Consider the following 20,189-nt stretch of genomic DNA (forward strand, 5'->3'; position numbering starts at 1 on the left):
TTAGATGCAGAATTTTTGACAATGAAAAAAAATCTAATTAATATTATTAGGTTGATTTAATTCTATTACCACGAAAACATTGCTACAATAAAAATAATGCAAGATGAACATATAGTTAACAAAAACAAATATTAAACGACAAACAAATAATACTAAAGATTTTTCATGATCAAACTATCAGTTGCTTTTATGGAGCACACCAGAAACATTCTGACCATCAACTGGATGATAACATACATACAAGACTGCAAGATTGTTACAGTCTGCTTTATATGTAAGATTGTGGCTAATTGTTGGAGAGGTGTTCATTGGAAGGTGCTTTGTGGAATAAAAACTTTTTATTGTATTTATATTCTTGTATTGTGGACTGTATTGCTGTGTCTGGATTCTTTCTGTCGCCCCCTTGTGGTTAGAAAGTGTCAACTGGATGATAACATGCATACAAGACTGGAACTTTGCTTTATAGACAAGATATTCACATATACACAAATTATTAGGTGTAAACCTGCTCATCCATGCAGTTATCTAATTACACCAATCATGCACCAGCAGTGCAATGCAGATACAGGTCAGGAGCTTCAGTTAATGTTAACATCAAACACCAGAATGGGGAAAAATGTGAACTCAATGATTTTGACCATGGCGTGGTTGTCAGTGCCAGACATTCTGATCTGAGTATTTCTGTCAATGCTGATCTGGGATTTTCATGCACAATAGTCACTTGGTTTCCTCAGACTGGTAGAAAAAAAATGAAAACATCCAGTGAGCGACAGTTCTGTGGATAGAAATGCTTTATTGATGAGAGAAGGCAGAGGAGAATGACCATACTTCTTCAAGCTAACAGGAAGGTTATGGTAACTCGGATAACCACTTTGTACAACTGTGGTAAGCAGAAAACCATCTTAAAATGCACAAAACATTGAACCTTGAGGTTAGTGGGCTACAACAGCAGAAGACCATGCCACTTTCCACTGCTGGTCAGCCAAGAAAGAAAGCTGACACTACAATGGGCACAGGCTCCACAAAACTGGAACAACAGCTGGGCTGTTGAATCTTGATTCCAGCTGAAATTAGGGTCAGAAGTTGGCATCAATAGCATGAATCCAAGTACAGGTTGGTTGTGGTACAATGATATAGGGAATGTTTCCTTGCCACACTTTGGGCCTTTTAATACCAATCAGTCATTATTTGAATGCTACAGCCTATTTGAGTATTGTTGCTGACCATATGCATTTCACCATGGCAACAATAGATCTGTCTTAATGTACCATGTCACAAAGCAAAAGTCGTATTGTATGGTTGCGTGAACCTGACATGACAATGTTCTTCCGTGGCCTTCCCAGTCATTAGATATACAGTACAGTGCATCTAGAAAGTATTCACAGCGCATCATTTTTTCCACATTTTGTTATGTCACAGCCTTATTCCAAAATGGATTAAATAGATTTTTTTCCTCAGAATTCTACACACAACACCCCATAATGACAATGTGAAAAAAGTTTACTTGAGGTTTTTGCAAATTTATTAAAAATAAAAAAACTGAGAAATCACATGTACCACAAGTATTCACAGCCTTTGCTCAATACTTTGTTGATGCACCTTTGGCTGCAATTACAGCCTCAAGTCTTTTTGAATATGATATCACAAGCTTGGCACACCTATCCTTGGCCAGTTTCGCCCATTCCTCTTTGCAGCACCTCTCAAGCTCCATCAGGTTGGATGGGAAGCATCGGTGCACAGCCATTTTAAGATCTCTCCAGAGATGTTCAATCGGATTCAAGTCTGGGCTCTGGGTGGGCCACACAAGGACATTCAGAGAGTTGTCCTGAAGCCACTCCTTTGATATCTTGGCTGTGTGCTTAGGGTCGTTGTCCTGCTGAAAGATGAACCGTCGCCCCAGTCTGAGGTCAAGAGTGCTCTGGAACAGGTTTTCATCCAGGATGTCTCTGTGCATTGCTGCAGCCATCTTTCCCTTTATCCTGACTTGTCTCCCAGTTCCTGCCGCTGAAAAACATCCCCAAAGCATGATGCTGCCACCACCATGCTTCACTGTAGGGATGGTATTGGCCTGGTTTCCTCCAAACGTGACGCCTGGTATTCACACCAAAGAGTTCAATCTTTGTATCATCAGACCAGAGAATTTTGTTTCTCATGGTCTGAGAGTCCTTCAGGTGCCTTTTGGCAAACTCCAGGCGGGCTGCCATGTGCCTTTTAGTAAGGAGTGGCTTCCGTCTGGCCACTCTACCATACAGGCCTGATTGGTGGATTGCTGCAGAGATGGTTGTCCTTCTGGAAGGTTCTCTCTCCACAGAGGACCTCTGGAGCTCTGACAGAGTGACCATCGGGTTCTTGGTCACCTCCCTGATTAAGGCCCTTCTCCCCCGATCGCTCAGTTTAGATGGCCGGCCAGCTCTAGGAAGAGTCCTGGTGGTTTCAAACTTCTTCCACTTACGGATGATGGAGGCCACTGTGCTCATTGGGACCTTCAAAGCAGCAGAAAGTTTTCTGTAACCTTCCCCAGATTTGTGCCTTGAGACAATCCTGTCTTGGAGGTCTACAGACAGTTCCTTTGACTTCATGCTTGGTTTGTGCTCTGACATGAACTGTCAACTGTGGGACCTTCTATAGACAGGTGTGTGCCTTTCCAAATCATGTCCAATCAACTGAATTTACCACAGGTGGACTCCAATTAAGCTGCAGAAACATCTCAGCTTCATGGCAAAGGCTGTGAATACTTATGTACATGTGCTTTCTCAATTTTTTTATTTTTAATAAATCTGCAAAAATCTCAAACTTTTTTCACGTTGTCATTATGGGGTGTTGTGTGTAGAATTCTGAGGAAAAAAAATGAATTTAATCCATTTTGGAATAAGGCTGTAACATAACAAAATGTGGAAAAAGTGATGCACTGTGAATACTTTCCGGTTGTACTGTAAGTCCTTTAGAACACCTTTAGGATGTGATAGATCAGGAGATTCGCAGAATAAATGTGCAGAAATTGAATGTTGCAATCATGTCAACATGGACCAGAATCTCAAAGAAATGTTTCTGATATCTTATGGAATTCATGCTTCAAATTAATTGGGGCTATATTGAGAGCAAAAGGAGACCCAGTTTTAGTATAATGTTCCTAATAATCTTCTCTCTGACTATGTTAAGAAATCCAGAAACCATCTGTCTTGCGTCAGCCACATTCTAAAAAGGATAAGCACATAGTAAGAGTTCCATTTGGATAGAAGCCTCCTGAAAAGAGTCTGTAGCGTGTGATGATTTCTCCAAGGCATACATTGATCATGATTATATGTTAATATTGTCAGTTAAATTTTAAAATTATTTTTCATGATTGTACAGTTTGTACTATATATTACTGATATGTTGGTTATGTCCGAGATTTTTTTTTTATCTTAATTGTAGTATTTTTTCCATCCACAAGATGGAGTAAAGAGCTATGTGTAAAATTAAAAAACGTATTCATTTAAACTAAAGCTCTGGGGAAGTCTCTTTTTCCTAGCAGAGGCTTTGTAAAGAAAACATGTCCTCAGAGCAGCCTTTTTAAGTGTTTTTTTATAACCGTGGTGTGAGATGCTGGCCTCTTTAATAGCAAAAATGATAAACCATGGAGAAGGTCCTTTGATATTTCTAATATTATTATAGAGGTCTTTATCCTCATCTATTCATAAACTTTAAGCACCAGAGTGCTGATACTGGGATTTGCATATTATCTAGTTGTGAATCTATATTTATTGTGATATTTGAAGAACAGTCTTTTCAGAAACAGCATAATGGTTTTAAGTATAATTTTAAAATGATAAATTTATCAGTCATGTTTAAATTAGTGTCTCAATGACTTCATGGATTATAACTTTCTTCTACCAAGAATTGCTATTATCCTGATTAAACTTTCATTTCTTACTTTCAATTGCTATTTTAACTTGTTTAATTGAAGTTTTCATTTTTTCAATTTTCTTTTTCTAGTGTGAAGGCAGTGTCAGATTCAAAATCAATTGTTAGAAGCTGTTGGATTTTGTTTTTGCTTGCAAAAGGTTTGTCTCTTTCTCTATTTTTGAACCAAATGAACTGTTTAACTTTCTGAAATTACAGTTATTGTCAACTAAATATACAGTATATTGTATTGTCAGTTTTCATATATTGTTAATTGCATTTTGAAAGCCTTGGCTCAAATGTTCAGTATAATTGTTACTAATTTAGCATGCATCAGTCTGTTTTATCAAAACATTAGCCAGTCTAATCTACAATTGTATTTTCCAGTTTATTTTTTTGTTAAATGAAAAATAGTATGTTATTTATCTGCAGATAAATGTGTTTTTCTAAACTATGACAAACGAGCTGAGATCAGTTCATTGTGCAGGAAACTTCATACTTTTTTTAAAAAAATGGTGGATGTTTGACCTGACCAGGTTTAAAATTGTTACAGTGCACCAATCTATCCTTCTCTCTTATCTGTCTTCCAAAACCTGCTTACCCAGAACAGAGTCACAGGACAAACGGGACCTTTGGGTTTAAGGCAGGAAAAGTCCCAGGATAGGATGGTAGTGCTATTGCAGTAGAGTGTCCCACCCTTTTTTTCCCCTGTCTTTGTGAATTAGGCAAAACTTGGAAGACCTCATTTTAATAGGTAGCCATGTAGCTCAGAGATAAGTGTGGTATGAGGATTGGCCCTTCAAACCGTCACCCTTATAGGCAAGAGGAAACAAAAATGTACCTTAACAGTGGAAGAATTCCTTTTTTATATGTCACACACACACATAATTCCTGTGCCAGACCATGATAATGTTTTTTTAATTAAAAAACGATACATGTTTAGAACTGTATAATCATGATTCAAAAGTATATTTTTCACCAAATAGATTGATGCAGTTCCTTAATTTTAATGTTCAGAAAAGTACATTTATGATTACAGAGTATAAGAGCCAGGTGACCATCTTTGTTTCTTGATACAAAGAGAATTGTTTGCACCTTAACATCAGAAAAACCAAGGAACTGGTTGACTTTTGTGTCACCAAATAGCCTGTAGAGGTGGTACACCCCTACAGTTACATGAGGGTCCACATCAATAACGGGTTGGACTGGTCTTGGAACACAGAGGAACTATATAAGAAAAATCAGAACAGGCTCTCTTCTGTGTCTATAGCTCTGTGATGGCCAGTGCCGTTTTCTGCACTGTGGTGTGCTGAGCTGGTAATGTCACTTCAAGAGAGGCCCACCGAATCAACAAGCTAATTAAAGTGGCAGACTCCATTATGAGGCACACTGTGAACCCCCTGGAGGTCATAATAAAGGAGAGAATAAAACAAACCTAAGTTGCCATTATAAACAATGCTGCACATCCTCTCATTAACACATTAACACTGAGGACTTTCAGCCAACGAATTACTCGGCAGGAGTCTGTGAAGAAACACATCTGAGGATCCTTTATACCAGGGGTGGGCAGATTCAGTCCTGGAGAGCTGCAGGTGCTGCAGGTTTTTGTTCCGACCAAAATGCTTAATAAGAAGCACTTATTGCTCAAGTAACACTTCTGCTTCACTTTAGTTGTCTCGCTCATTAAGATTTTGAACCCTTATTGCTTATTTTAGTCTTAAACAGCTGTAGTCTTGGTTTTAATGGCTTCCTATTAGCAATAAGATATAAATGACAAAAGAAACCAGCATTTCTCCATTTAGCTTGTTTCCATTTACACATCTGTGTATTTATCAGGCACTATTGGGTTTTTTAAATACATGGAAGGAAAGTGAAAAGAAACAAGTGAAGCACTGAGAATAACTTTTCTATTTTAGATTTCAAATCACTTGGACGATATCCTTAGAAAAGAAAAAAAAATCTTGGATATGAGAATGACTTGACATGGCAGATTTAAAGCACTAGCAAGCCATGAAATTAAATAATTGACAAGGATTGGTTTTTAATTAAGCAACTGGGTTGGAACAAAAACCTGCAACCACTGCAGCCCTCCAGGACTGAATCTGCCCACTTGTGCTTTATACTAACAGCAATATGTCTACATAATGCCTCATTGGGACTGGGATTGCTAAGTCAGATGTTTTCTTTCTTTTTAAAATTGTCTACCTTTTTAGTCATTCTGGTTTGTGTTCATACCATAGTGTGTGTGTGCATTTATCAATATATTTCTGTATTTATTTAAAGAGCCAGATTTCCCCCAGGTCAAATAAAGTTTTATCTATCTATGAAATTACGTATACTTTATTAATCCCCTAGGGAAAAATTCAAATACATACTACAGCAAAAACATAGAATGTACAGATACTGATACAAAGTACAGTATAAAATAATGGAATAAAAACATAATACAATAAATATTATGCTAAAATAACTGTTATAGAATGAGTCTCTGCTATACCTTCTGGTTGGAGTGAAAGACAGGACATTGGGAGGAAGCAAACTGCCTAATGGCAGCAGACAGGAAAGATCCCCAGAGGCACTTTTTGTTGCATCATGGGGGTTGAGCCCTTTGGCTACAAGTTCAACTTCAAGAAAGCACCCTCTAGAGGGGATGGAAAGAATTTTTCATGAAAGCATCCAATTTTGCCACCATCTGTTTTTCCACAACAGCCTCCAGAATGTCCTGGGTCAAGCCTGTGATGGAACTAGTTTTTCTGAGAAGTGTGTTCAGTCATTTTGCAATGTCTGAACTGAAATTGCTTCCACAGTAGACCAGAGCATAACACACTACCTACTATGGACTGGTACAGCATATCCAGCAGCTTGCTGCACACTTCAGATGATCTTAGTCTCCTCAGGAAGTACTCTCTGCTCTGGTGGTACTTATGCATTACCGCTGTGCTGTCAGACCAGTCCAGTTTGCTGTTTGTACAGAGTTCCCGGTCCTTGTAACTCTGCACCACCTCCAATTCCTTCCCCTGGATTTTGGCCAAGCTCAAGGACTCCTTGAAATGCCGAAGTCCACTACCAGCTTTTTTGTTTTGTTGATGTTAAGTTGCAGGTGATTCTCCTTGCGTCACAAGTCCACCACCAAACACTTGTACTCGTACTCCTCTCCATTATCAAGTCAAGTCAAGTTGGGAAACATGCGCTGGTACAGTGTGTTGCCACACCCACTACACGACGAAACAACTCAGGATCCCGGTTTGCAGCCCCCTAGGCAGACACACGGTCCAGTCCCACCCTCCGGAAATGACCCTCTAATTACCTCAACCAGGTGTTACATGGGCAACCCCTTGGCCTGGTCCAGCCACTTGGGTACCCAACAATGAGGATCTTATGAGCTGGATCACCCTTGGGGAAACGTGCCATATGGCCGTAGTGCAGTAACATGCTCCCTGAGCAACCGCTCATTCAACACAAAGTCAAACCAACGGTACCCAAGGATTTTCCGGAGAGACACAGTACCAAAGGAGTCCAGTCTTCGTCTCAAGTCACTGGATAGCGTCCATGTCTTGCAACCATATAGCAAGACAGGAAGCACCAGGACTCGTCCTTTTGCATAGCTATCGGGAGCGCCACACACCCCTTTCCAGCGACCTCATGAGCCCCCCATGCTCTTCCAGTCCGTCTACTGACTTCATAGGAAGAGTCACCAGAGACATGAATGTCACTGCCAAGGTAGGTAAACCTCTCAACAAGGTCAACACTCTCTCCGCAAACAGACACACTGCTGATGGCCGTGCCCAAGAGGTCATTAAAGGCCTGGATCTTGTTTTTTATTCAGGACACTCACAAGCCCAGACACTCAGACTCCTAACTCAGTCTCTCGAGTGCCCCGATCAGAGCCTCCATTGACTCCATGAAGTTCACAGCATCGTCGGCAAAGTCAAGATCAGTGAATCTTTCTTCGCCAAACAGATGCCCCACTGACGCTGGACCCCACGACCTTGCCCAACACCCAGTCCATACAAGCATTGAACAGAGTAGGAGCAGAACACACCCCTGACAAACCCCAGAATCAACTGGGAAAAATACAGAGGTCCTGCCTCCACTCTGCACAGCACTCACAGTATCAGTGTACAGGCCGGCCATTATCAATACAAACTATAATGGAGGAGTTGTCTGAGAACTCCCTTAAATCTCCACAGGTCTTAATTTACATACAGTTATGTCTGTTAGACAAGTAATCCATGATCCAGGAGACTGAGGGCAATTCAAGATGCATTTGTTGCTACTCCTACTGCCAAATAACTCTTCCTGCAGACTGGGACATTACCACATTGACTGAACTTAACATTTCATCTTGATATTCATAAATATGGTACTGCATTCAAACCAGAACAATTTGTTTACTATTCCTTGTTATTTCATGAGGAGCTAACGATGACCACATTATGGTGTAAAACTTGAGACTTTGTAACAAAAAGTGATTTTTTTTTTATTGATGTTACTGCTGCTGCTGCGGACACCTGTAAATTGTCAGTTCGTCAATGAATATTTTTAATATGCAGTTGTTAACACATTTTGACTCCAAACACTTTATTAAAGAATATTTTTATAATCCATAAAAACTAAATGTCATATCGGCTTGTTTTACCAAAAAAACTCATCTCAAATGTAATTAAATCTGAATTAACAGCCAGAGGAACATTTAGCTCTTTTCTATTTATAGCTTCAACTTCACAATTGTCAATTCTGCAAAAAATGTTTTCCTGTCTGCCATACACTGCTACTGGTGTATTTGTGTAGTCTGGTATGAGGCGCTCAAAAGGACTTGCATAAAAAAGAAGCATGTTTTATTGTCAAGGTCAGCATTTTTTAAAAATTTTTGTGACCATTGTCTTCTCATTTCAGGAAAAGTGTTACAGATGGAAGATGACCTTGTGATCTCTTTTCAGCTTCTGCTGTGTGTCCTTGAGTATTTTGTTAAGTTGTCACCTCATGCACTTCTAAAACAACCTTTCAGTAAGTCTATCTTTGTCTCAGTTGCAAAAAATAGACCATTTCCTTACCGAAATCTTTACTTTTTATTTATTTTTTTATTAACATTGCATTCAAGTTAGTGCTACATGTTTCAACTTTAAATCTGTTAGAGATAAAAGATTGTAGAGTGAGTATTATGTGGTCATGCCTAGCAATTTATCAGTCAACCGTATAGTTTACAGCTCATTTTAAGATGGGGTCCAAGACTCTTCCGTAAATGGAAACATAACACATTTTTCAAATATTTTGAAGGCTTATTTATTAACTGTTAGGAAAAGCACTCCAATATGTCAAGTGCAGGCATGTCCTGAAACAAATTTAAAAGGAACTTGAGATTTGCATGTTTGAGTTATCAAATATTGGATCATTTGACATCTCTTCTAAAGAAACTTTCTCTTCATAAACAATGTATTTCTTAACTCTCCCAACTTTTTTGGTTGCAGTTCAAACTGTTCTTTTCCAAGAAATATCTTCATTTGCTCTTTTTAAGCCTAAACTCCATTTTTGCCTTTAAACCAAATGCTTTTGTGAGTTTTGCTTTGCAAGCAGTTCCATTTGGTTGTTATTTTTTTTGAGTCTCTTGTCTGGGCAATCCCATGTTTTTGATGTTATAATTCTCCTCAGTTCTTGCTTTGTTTTTTGAACAATATGTTTACCTTGTCCTTGTGTTTTGCTTTTGCTTGGTTAAGCTGAGAGTCCTCACTTTGTTCAGCACAATCTTTCCTGCCTATTCCCTGTGTCCTTGTGCTCATGGTTTGTTCAATAACAACTTTCTGTTTTGACCTCACTTTTGTCCGTCATACTTTTATCAGATTAGTTAGCTGTAATGTATAATGTAGAAAGAAGTCAAGGCATCTAAAAGTCAACTGGACATTACATGTTGAGGTTTTCATAAAAATGTCCAGCAGTTTTTTTATTTGGGGGGTAGAGGACAACACAAAAAAGGCTCTCTAATAAATAAATTAGATTATTCTTAGAATACCTGTAGTTTTTATTTAGCACATAATTATGCTTTATTATAGAAGTTAATGTTGAGAAGTATTGATTTTAAGAAGATATTTTTCTTGTCTGTCTGTTTGTTTTACCCAATTATTGATATGCGAGCATAGGCTTGGGTCAGTGACGTGCAGTGAGGTTCATGGCTGGTGAGGCACTGACTCCTTCAGAGTCAGATTTACAAATATATGAACTCAAAAGAGTCGCTTATTCACTATTGAGTTGGCAGCCAGCATGCACATTGACTACTGGTTATGTTTCATATCTCCTCAGTATTTTTTACACACACATCGGTAAGGTACATATCTGGCTAAGAAAGACTGTTACAGTTATAGCTGCAAAAGAGAGAGTGGAGAGAACGCATTTGCTCTGCACTCTCCATGTGTTCTAAATTTGCAGTTGCAATTCCACAATTCATACTCATTCAATACAAATGAAAGTATAGAGTGGTATACAAAAAAAAACCGGATTTCAATTTTGAAATATTTAGTTGTTTTTTAAAGCTTTTAATTCTGATACTTTAATCAATTTTAATACAGAATGTTCAACAAAAGGATAACAAGGAAAACAGAATATTTTATTTAATGTCAAAGTTTAGTTTTTATATATTGGATTGGTTTTTTTCTTAGTCTGATCCTATTGTTTGTAAAACTGAAAACGGTTTATGGTCTTACCTTTATTTGTAAATGAAGTCCATGCGCCTGTCCTTCTCCATGAAAATCTCCCGTCACTTTCTTGTGAAAGTCCTCCTTATTTTCCTTATTTTATGTTATCATTATTAGTCCCCTAACTGCACGTCCCTGGCTTGGGTCTATAGGTTAATGAAAGTGGATGAAAAAATGATGCGTTTACATGCTAACGGACAGACAGTTAATGTGTGTTGTTGAGTCAGAAAAACCATGCAAGCGCTCCGCAAACTCGCAACAACAACTCCGACAAAATCTCCCTTAATTGCATTTGGAGTGAAGTGATTCACATTAAATATGTTTGTTTGGATGTTTATTCCCACAAAAAATGGCATTTATCTTTAAGTGCTTTTTTGTTATTTTGTAGACTAAGTAGCAAATCAACAGCAACTTTGCATTTCTAAACTCGTTTGGCTTCAGTGTTCCAACCATCCAGTCGACTGGCACTTGTTACAAAAGGGGATGTGGCATAAAATCAGGAAACCACTCAAATATTGATCTTTCCATTCTTAAGTATGGAGGTGTTTTTATTTAGGGTTCTGCAATAGCATTTGTAAGTTAATTCTGTCTCCATTATGTAATATCACACCCTTTTCTCAGGTGGTTTACAGCTCAGAATTTCTTTTTCTCCTTTTCAACTTGACCTAAAGGGTACTCTGGCCACTTTTCCAGGGCCAGGAACCCTTCTATTCCTTTTTTCTCTGTCAATAAAGATTGGTGGCGTTCGTTCAGGTTGCTTGGCTAGCAGCAAACTGTTCATCATGAGACCAGCCTTCCTTTTTACCTCTTACTTGGGCCATGTAACCATATGAGACGCCACTTTTGCTGTAGCGCTTTCTGAGATGGTACTTCCTGGGGTCCACTTTGTGTGACCACCTTGGACAGTGCTTTTTCTCTTAGACTTCTGGTTCTTCCCTAAAGAAAAAACCACATACACTTCATCCAAGCATCTGGAGTTCTTATTCTTCTATACTGTAGGTGCTACCTGTGCTCCCATCTCGGACCTCACAAGTAGACCGAATTAACTATCAGTGCTTTAATAACCCGGTTATTTACAGAAACTGGATTTCTAAAATGTCATGTAATCCCTTATTCTGGTTACAGAAATCAAATTATTGGCCTCTGAGAAACCTGATTAACAAAGGTACATTTCTCCATAAATAACCCGATTATGTGGCCATGTAAACCCTTAACCTGGTTACTGTAAATGATTTTGTATTCTGCGCATGTCTGTTGCACTCTGTCAGCCTGCACATGTATTTGCTTCACACACACTTTTAGAATCCGCAGGTAATAAAAGGAAATATGTTTCCAGAGGCAAATGTTCGGATTATGTCATTATTCCTTCTCCTGGCTGGTCTCTGTATTCCAGGAATTGCTAAATGTATCCTGATAAGCTGAATGTACAGTTCTAAACTTTGCAACACGGTAACGATAGGGCAACATGTTAAAAGTAATGCATGTTATGTAATCTGATTAGTTTTTAAAGTATTGAAGTCAAAACACCTGCATTGCTATTATCACGGCAGCACTTGTGTGCTGGTCCTTTCTTTGCAGGTCTCAGTCACATAGCCTAGCAGAAAAGTGTGTAGGGCATGCAGTACGGTACCAGAAACCTATAAATAAAGTGTCAGTTTAACTAAACACATTTGTAAAGTACAAGTAAATTATCACAGGCATCATGCTTATTTTCAGATTCATAATGACTGATGAAGACGTTTAACTGGTTTTGTGCGCAGTTTAATAATGGAGTGTTATGACAAAGGAGGACTCCAGATGATTATTTACACATTTAAACAAGGATTATTAAAACAGTTTTCTGCCTTAAATGGGTTATTCACCTTAATCCGGTTATGTGTGTTCATGTAAGCACACTGCATGACAACGCCTTATTAATTTTTTGATAATTCTAGATCGTTCCTAGGCCAATGCTATGTTGCTTTTTATAAGAGCTGTGGAAGTTTTGAATAAGGTACTTTGCTAACGGCCATATTCTTATAGCGTCTTGCAAAAATATATAGAAACTTTAAAGAAAATGTACTGTATTTTGTTAGAAAATTTTTATTTGGTCTGCATTAGAAAATATGCTTGACTGAATTTTCATGCCTTTGTTAATGAAATAGTTTTGTCTACATTAATCATTCATTGACTTTTTTCTTTTATTGGTGTTAAGTAACCATTATGTAATTTGTATTAAAGTATATCTATGTATTACAGCAAAACGAAATATTTTGCAGGAGTCAAGAAGTCGGTACAGAGAATACACTGGAAATGAGTTTGTTACTAGAATGTGGCTTGTATTAAAAATAACTTCCAAATAGTAGCTAACGTGTATTTAAGTTTGTTTTGTTTTTTTTTCATTTTTTTCTTAAATTTGTGGTGCAGGAATGAATAACTAGTTTTGTATATTTCAAACAGAGGATGTCGTTAAAGATCTGAAAGAAACCGTACCAATCCGATCCTCCAGGAGGGGAACAGGCAGAATTGTACGTACTGCCCCCAAACCCGTAGAGCCTGACTTCCGGGTTGTGGAAGTCCTGTGCAAAGAAAATGAATGCAATATTGATGAGGTAGGTGGAAATTAATAACAAAACCATTAATTTCTACCATGTCTTTGTACTGACTGTATAAAGTTTTTGAAAGCTGCTGCTCTACTTGCATATTTATATCATTAATTCATTTTTACATTGCTGGATTTACAAATTATAGTCTCAGTTCATCAGGCTAATATCTCATCCAGATAAGTCTTAAAGATCGTCAGATTTTCTGCTACAAGTAAATGTTTTGGTAGTTTGTTTCACATTCCCATAATTCCTTGCATAAAGAAGTACTTTCTAATTTCAGTCCTAAATGCACTTCCCCTTAGTTTTCACTGGTGTTCTCGTTTAGTTGAAAAAATTCTGCTAGATCTATTTTTATCAATATATTTGAGAATTTTGAAGACCTGGATTAGGTCCCCATGGAGTCTCATCTGCTTGAGTTTAAACCGAGCAGGACATGTTCTTAAGTCGTTGTGTCCACTGCACAGCCTCAAATGCTGCTATGTCTTTCTTGTAGACTGGGGACTACAACTGCATACAATACTCCAGATGCAGCCTCATGAGTAGATTTTATAGTCCAAAGATAATGTCCCTCAATTTACATTTAAGTTTTTACGATATAGCCTAACTTATTTGCCTTTTTAATAGCTTTTGCAAATTCCTCAGATGATGAAAATGTTGTGTCATAAACTCCTAAATCCTTTTCACAGGTCATTTCCTGTAGGAGAGTGTCTTCCCCTCTTCTATTTGTAATTGACATTGCTTTTGCTTACGTGAAGAACTTTGCTACATTAAACTACATATTCCAAGTATTTGCCTAATTCTGAAGATTGTCCATATCTTTTTGAACTGTTTTTGCTGCCTACTTAGTGTCTGCCATTCCTCCTATTTTAGTATCATCTGCAAATTTCACAAGTTAATTAACTACAGTGGTACCTCGGTATACGCCCTTAATCCGTTCCAGATCCTTTGACTTATACCAAACAGGACACATACCAAACAAATTTTTCCCATAAGAAATAAAGGGAACATGATTAATCTGTTCCCATGAAAAAAAAATCCTATTATTATTGACATATTATACATTGATTGGGTTGTATGAAATAATTTAAACACTGCTTAAAACTAAAATACATAAATACAAAAGCAATTAGATGAAATAAAGTAAAATTTAACCTCCCTTTACTTTTTAATAACGTCTTTGATTTTCACAATCCTAGATACCGTCGTTCTCAGCATACGGTATGCAGCAGCCAAGTCCCGGATACGCATGCCACCTTCATACTTTTTAACTTTTCAATTCAAATTTACGCGAAAAAACACAAAATCACGTGAAAATTCACAGATAGTTACGGTGTTGGTTGTTCACTGAATGCCAGCAACTGGCGTACTGACGCTCGTGGGCAGCTGTGGCTTTGTCTCGAGAGAGGTAAACATGGGTAGCACGCGGTGTTCTAGCATGCGAGTCGTATTCCAAACAAAGGTTGTATACCAAGCAAAATTTTTCACATTCTAAACAGGACCTATACCAAGTTGGACTTATTCCAAAGCGAACGTATACCAAGGTACCACTGTACATTGGAATCTATGTCTTTAATATAAATTAGAAAAAGTAGCGGCCTATGGACAGAGCACTGTGGGAGTTCCCTGAAGATGTTGGTCCACGTGGACCATTCTGCTTTTATCTGTACTCTTTGAAGATATTGGTGTGTACATTAAATGGTACATTTACCATTTTACTTTAAATCTTACATAGCGCATATTAATTTACAAGGCGCACCACATATATTAAATACTTTATACTTAAAACAAAAAACAACAAGACTGGCTTAATTCATAATAACGCTAGCTCACCTTATGTTCTTTATCTTTCGTGTTGAACAGAAGGGACATCTTAAGCTTCCGTCCATCTTTTATAAAGAGATTAAATATTTCCGTATCACAGGGTGCTAATGCCTATTCTGCCAGCTTTGGAGATTAGGTGAGAATGTACTCTATAGAGATCATTTTTAATCTTAAAAGTAATGTTACGTTTTTATACAATTGGAGGATATATAAATGGTAGGGTGCATTGACACTGGCTGCCGTACATCCATCCATTTTACAGTGAATTGTAATAGTTAATATCCGTGACTTATTTTTAGATTGGCAGAAAGATTTCAAAAATTAACAAGGGAATTAAAAGTTGTTCTTGGTTTGGGTGCTATAAAGTTAATTTACTGTATTGTGTCAATAGTAGAACAAATATGTAATCTGCTGACAGATAATACTCATGAAATTAAACTGGCAGACGCAAGCAGTTAGTGTCCATTTTCCTGTGTTTTCCTAGTGTACCCATTACCTCCTTTTGCTCCCCTTTCGTTGGTCTTAGATATCCATAGGAGCAAGACTTTTGAGTGTATGTCATTGGCCACAGCTTTCATTCATGATCTAGTTAGTGTTTCTCTTTACCCCTGTTTGCCAGGTCATTCTCTACCTTTAGCACCATAAGATCAAATCACTGGTGCCTTATTTTCTTGACTGCATGGCTTAACCTTCTGTTACATTACATGATTTTCAGTCATAACCTATGTTTATGTATCTTTGAGTTGTGAACAGTAGCGACCTGCCCTCATAAATTCCAGTCATCCCCAGTCATTTACTTATAGTGCTTTGACTAGCCACAACAAAATCCAACAGGTTAGATTTTGTCACAAAAAGACTGTTAAATAGACAGTCACAAAGTGGACTGCACTGAGCAAGAGTTGACAGCCACTGAGCAATAAGCCTGAAGTGCAATAAATACAATGCTCACAATTCGAAAAGAGCTCAATCAGATCTACATAACAAGCAAAGAGGAGCAATAGTGTCCTTAAGAAATGAGGGAAGACTGTTGTTCTAGGCTACGTAAAATAGAGGAGTAACCCATTTTACTTTGGAACCTGCACAAATGTCTCTTCAACATCTCATCCTTGTTGCACTACAGCAGATTGGAGAAAGTAAAAAAGGTGCTTCACATTGGCTTAATGGCCAAAATGTGTCAGCTTCCTGTCGGTTGTGTCGAACAATAGGAAATTTGAAACTGTGTTGATAAGTCATTAGGGAGTTGAGTAATCCCTCATCCCTTTGAGTGTCTAACCACGTACTCTGATTTCCTGAATGCCTGAAGATCCCGCAACTGCAGTTGTTGAGTGAGATATGTTCTCTGGTTCAAAGCCATGTAGTGTGACCGTGGCCTTACTGTTTACAATATGTAACTCAGGATATTCCTACATCTTCAGAAATGGTAGTGTAAGAAATTTCTGCTTAGCTGTTGCAGTATTTAGAAGTGTTGTGGCACAACACACTAGTGAGGCTTCACCTGGAGTTCTGTGTGGCGTTTTGGTCTCCATATTACGAAAACGATATAGCAGCACTAGAGAAAGTCCAGAGAAGAACGACTAGGCTGATTCAGGGCTGAGAGGAATGGGGTGTGAGGAGAGGTTAAAGGGGTTCAACCTTTCCAGTTTAGGCAAACTCAGATTAAGAGGTGACATGATTGAAGTGTTTAAAATTATGAAAGGTTTTACTACAGTAGATATTCGTTTGTTATTTTAAAAAGAATCTGCTACTAGAACATGGGTACATGGGTATTATTTAGGGAAGATTTTGCACAAATGTTGGAACGTTTCTGTTCACTCCAAGCGTTGTTTTGGAAGCTAGCACTTTAGGGACCTTCAGATCTTGACTTGATGATACTTTAGTCAATCTAGATGAATAGGATACATCCGCTTGTTCAGCTGAATGGCCTGTTCTTGTCACAATTGTTCTAATGTTCAAATAATGTAACGTAACATTCTGAAAGTTGTTTAATATAATTTAGGGCTGCGGGAAGCCAAACCTATACATGGGAGTAACTAGCCTCCAGACAGGGAAGCAAGCATCCACTCATATTCATACAGGCCCAATGTGGAATTGTCTGTTATCTCAGTCTGCACGAATAACGACAAATACTTGAAACACACAATCAGGTGCAGCGTAGTATCTTAAGTGGCGTAGTCTTACCAAGAGATTCTCATTGAAAGGGCATCTTGAAAATGTTCTGTAACGCAAATACAGGGTGGACTAGATCTATTTATGCAGATCCAGATCGTCTGGATGACTTTGATTTATGTAGGGACAATTCCAGTTCAGTGCAAAGACGATTCGTCATGTCGTCAGTTCGGGTGATTTTCTATGTAATAAACTTAATAAGTTATACAGTGTAATGTCAATTGTATAATTAGATCTGGACCACCCTATACAACCCTAATGTTAAGAAGACATGTTTTGATACATCATATCAGTTCTTCTCTGACCTTATATTTCAGTGACAATTTTATGTATACCTTGCCTAAGACCAGCTATTTCCTTGTTGAAAGATGTGACATTTTGATCAATTCGGTCTTAAAAGCTACTTTTATCTTTGTCAGTACATTGTTTGTTTATTTTGTAATCTTAACATTTGCTTTTAAAAGGGCATTGTCATGGTACTCAGTTTAATTATGGTGATAGTGTATTTAACATTTACATAACAATAAATAAGATTTTTATTTGGCTTTACTTGTATAAATGGTTGGTAATTGATGTGCTTATCTCAAATTCATTTTTTTTGTAATGGTGTAAAAGTGCACCTTGTGAAGACTGTGATTTGTAGCGTATTTGTTATAAAGCACTGCCTCTGAGACCAATTGTGTCTGAAAATCTCTCTTTTTACTCTCTTACTGTATATCAGCTGTGTTTTATTCTGTAACTGACACGCACACACACTTGATATTCCGATATGGACTTTACTTGTTCTTTATAAAGGTTTATTGTTGGTCTGCTTCTAGGAGCTGTCATTTCATTTTTATTGTTCTAAACTGTTCTATGTGCCTACTTTGTTCTTAGTCTGGTTTGTACATTTGAATTATTTTATGTTGTATTTTCTCTGATTGGTACTATAGACTAAGCAGTAGTTATTTGTTTTGTAAATGCTGCAAGGTCCTGTACAAAGGCATAATATTCAACTTATACTCAAAAAAATAGTATTTTCTGTTTTGTTTAAACCACCAAGGATTTGATGGAATTATTTTTCTTTTTGTGTCTTATCCTTCCTTAGAATATTTACTAATGAAAGTACACTTAACAGTATTTCATCAATAATGATTAATAATTTAAGAATTCACTGTGAATTTTGTTTAAACTGTTGCATAAAGCGCCAATGAAAAACATTATATATTCATATTTTAACTCCCCACAAAATCTAAAATGTTCAATGGGTAAATATCTTTTATAACCAACTAGCTGAAATACCCAGCATTGCCCTGGAGGAAAATAAAGTTTTTTTTTTTTTTTTATTGTTTGAGGGAAAAAAAAAAACCACAACTTTAAAAATAAAAATAAATTAACAAACAATCAACCTGGGTACGCTTCCTGGGTCCTCCCTGCGTGGAGTTTGCATGTTCTCCCCATGTTTGCGTGGGTTTTCTGTGGTGGGCGGCACCCTGCCCGGGGTTTGTTTCCTGCCTTGTGCCCTGTGTTGGCTGGGTTTGGCTCCGTGACCCTGTAGTTAGGGTATAGCGGGTTGGATAATGGATGGATGGATAAAGACTCACTAATGTGCTTGTCTTGCGGTGTTGTATATATGTAATCATCTGGCCAACCGTATTTAATTTGAAAAGCAGCAGGGGGCCTGGTGGTGCTCAAACTTAAAGAATGCTGGCAGTCACCTCGAGTTCGCCCTCTTTTTTTTTTTAATTGTTTGAGAAAAGCAATTAAAAAAACACAATGTTAAAAATAAAAATAAATTAAGAAACAAAGACTCACTAATGTCCTTGTCTTGCGGTCTTTGTATGTATGTTACCATCTAGTTGACCCTCAGAACCGACCAACTCGTTTCATTTGAAAAGCAACAGGGGCGTGGTGCTGCTCAAAAATAAAGAATGCTGGTAGTTGCCTCCAGTTCGCTCTCTGGTGGTTGTTCTGAGTGTCAACTGGATGATAACATGTGTACAAGACCAAGATCACCCCCCGCCCTACCCAGAAGGTTACAGCCGATTTCACCCTACAGTATTTTTAGTCGACCAATGAGGAACATGTGCACCAAGTTTCATGAAAATCGCTCCAGCCGTTCGGACATGTACATACATACATATATATAATATATATATATATATATATATATATATATTCATTTATTTATATATATTATATATATATATATATATATATATAAAAGCAGTCGGGATTGTCCTTCCGTCCGTGAGTGCTACGCAGGCGCGGAGTTTCACACGCCCGTCCATTTTGCAATGCACGATGGGATTTGTAGTTTCGTTTTCCAGGTAAAAGATGATTTTCTACTCCAGACTGTGCGATATCTTCTTCTTCTTTCTTACTATATAAAAGTGGTCGGGATTGTCCTTCCGTCCCGTGAGTGGAAAGCGCAGCGGTATTCCGCTTATCACAGACTTACTACTTGCAGCTTGCGGTACGAAGCGACATGATGTGAGCAGAGTTCTGGTGCTCCCATCGTTCCCTTGCTTTTGTGCGTGATGTGCTGGCAAATTAGACAAAATTATGTCTCTGGAAATAATTAATGTTGATGGAGTGCAAATGCCTCACCGCGTAGTAAATATCATGGGGGTTCAAAAGGGCTACCTCAATATAGAAAAAAAGTTTAAATTTCATCACAAAATAACAGAAACTACGAGTATTAAAGTAATACTGCTCAAATGCAATATAACCAAATTAATGAGTTTGTATAAAATATCAAATTGATCTACATATTGAATTGCCTTAAGAAGTGGTCAACTTAAAAGGCGGGTCAGCCTAGTATATATATATATATATATATATATATATATATATATATATATATATATATATATATATATATATATATATATATAAAACAGAGAGGAGAGAGATTATCTAACTGAATGTATTGGCACTGCAGGAAAACACTGGTAACCCTTGGGAAAGCCATGTGAAAATAATGAAACTTGCAAACTCTGAGCACAAAGCCTAGTAATAGTAGTAGTAATAATAATTTATATAGCGCTATTCTCACTGCTCAAAGCAC

The 20,189-nt window shown here is 37.6% G+C and overlaps 1 protein-coding gene across 1 annotated transcript in view; it reads left to right on the forward strand.

Moving 5' to 3' along the window:
• The window catches only part of rb1 (retinoblastoma 1), a 287,527-nt gene that overhangs the window by 51,032 nt on the left and 216,306 nt on the right, over positions 1–20,189 (forward strand). The window contains exons 6-8 of the mRNA XM_039745852.1: positions 3,976–4,043; positions 8,779–8,889; positions 13,008–13,159. Coding sequence (XP_039601786.1) covers positions 3,976–4,043; positions 8,779–8,889; positions 13,008–13,159 — 331 coding nt within the window. The remainder of the gene's footprint in view (positions 1–3,975; positions 4,044–8,778; positions 8,890–13,007; positions 13,160–20,189) is intronic.

This window comes from Polypterus senegalus, chromosome 2 (genome assembly GCF_016835505.1).
Source record: "Polypterus senegalus isolate Bchr_013 chromosome 2, ASM1683550v1, whole genome shotgun sequence".
In the NCBI taxonomy this organism is placed as follows: Eukaryota; Metazoa; Chordata; class Cladistia; order Polypteriformes; family Polypteridae; genus Polypterus; species Polypterus senegalus.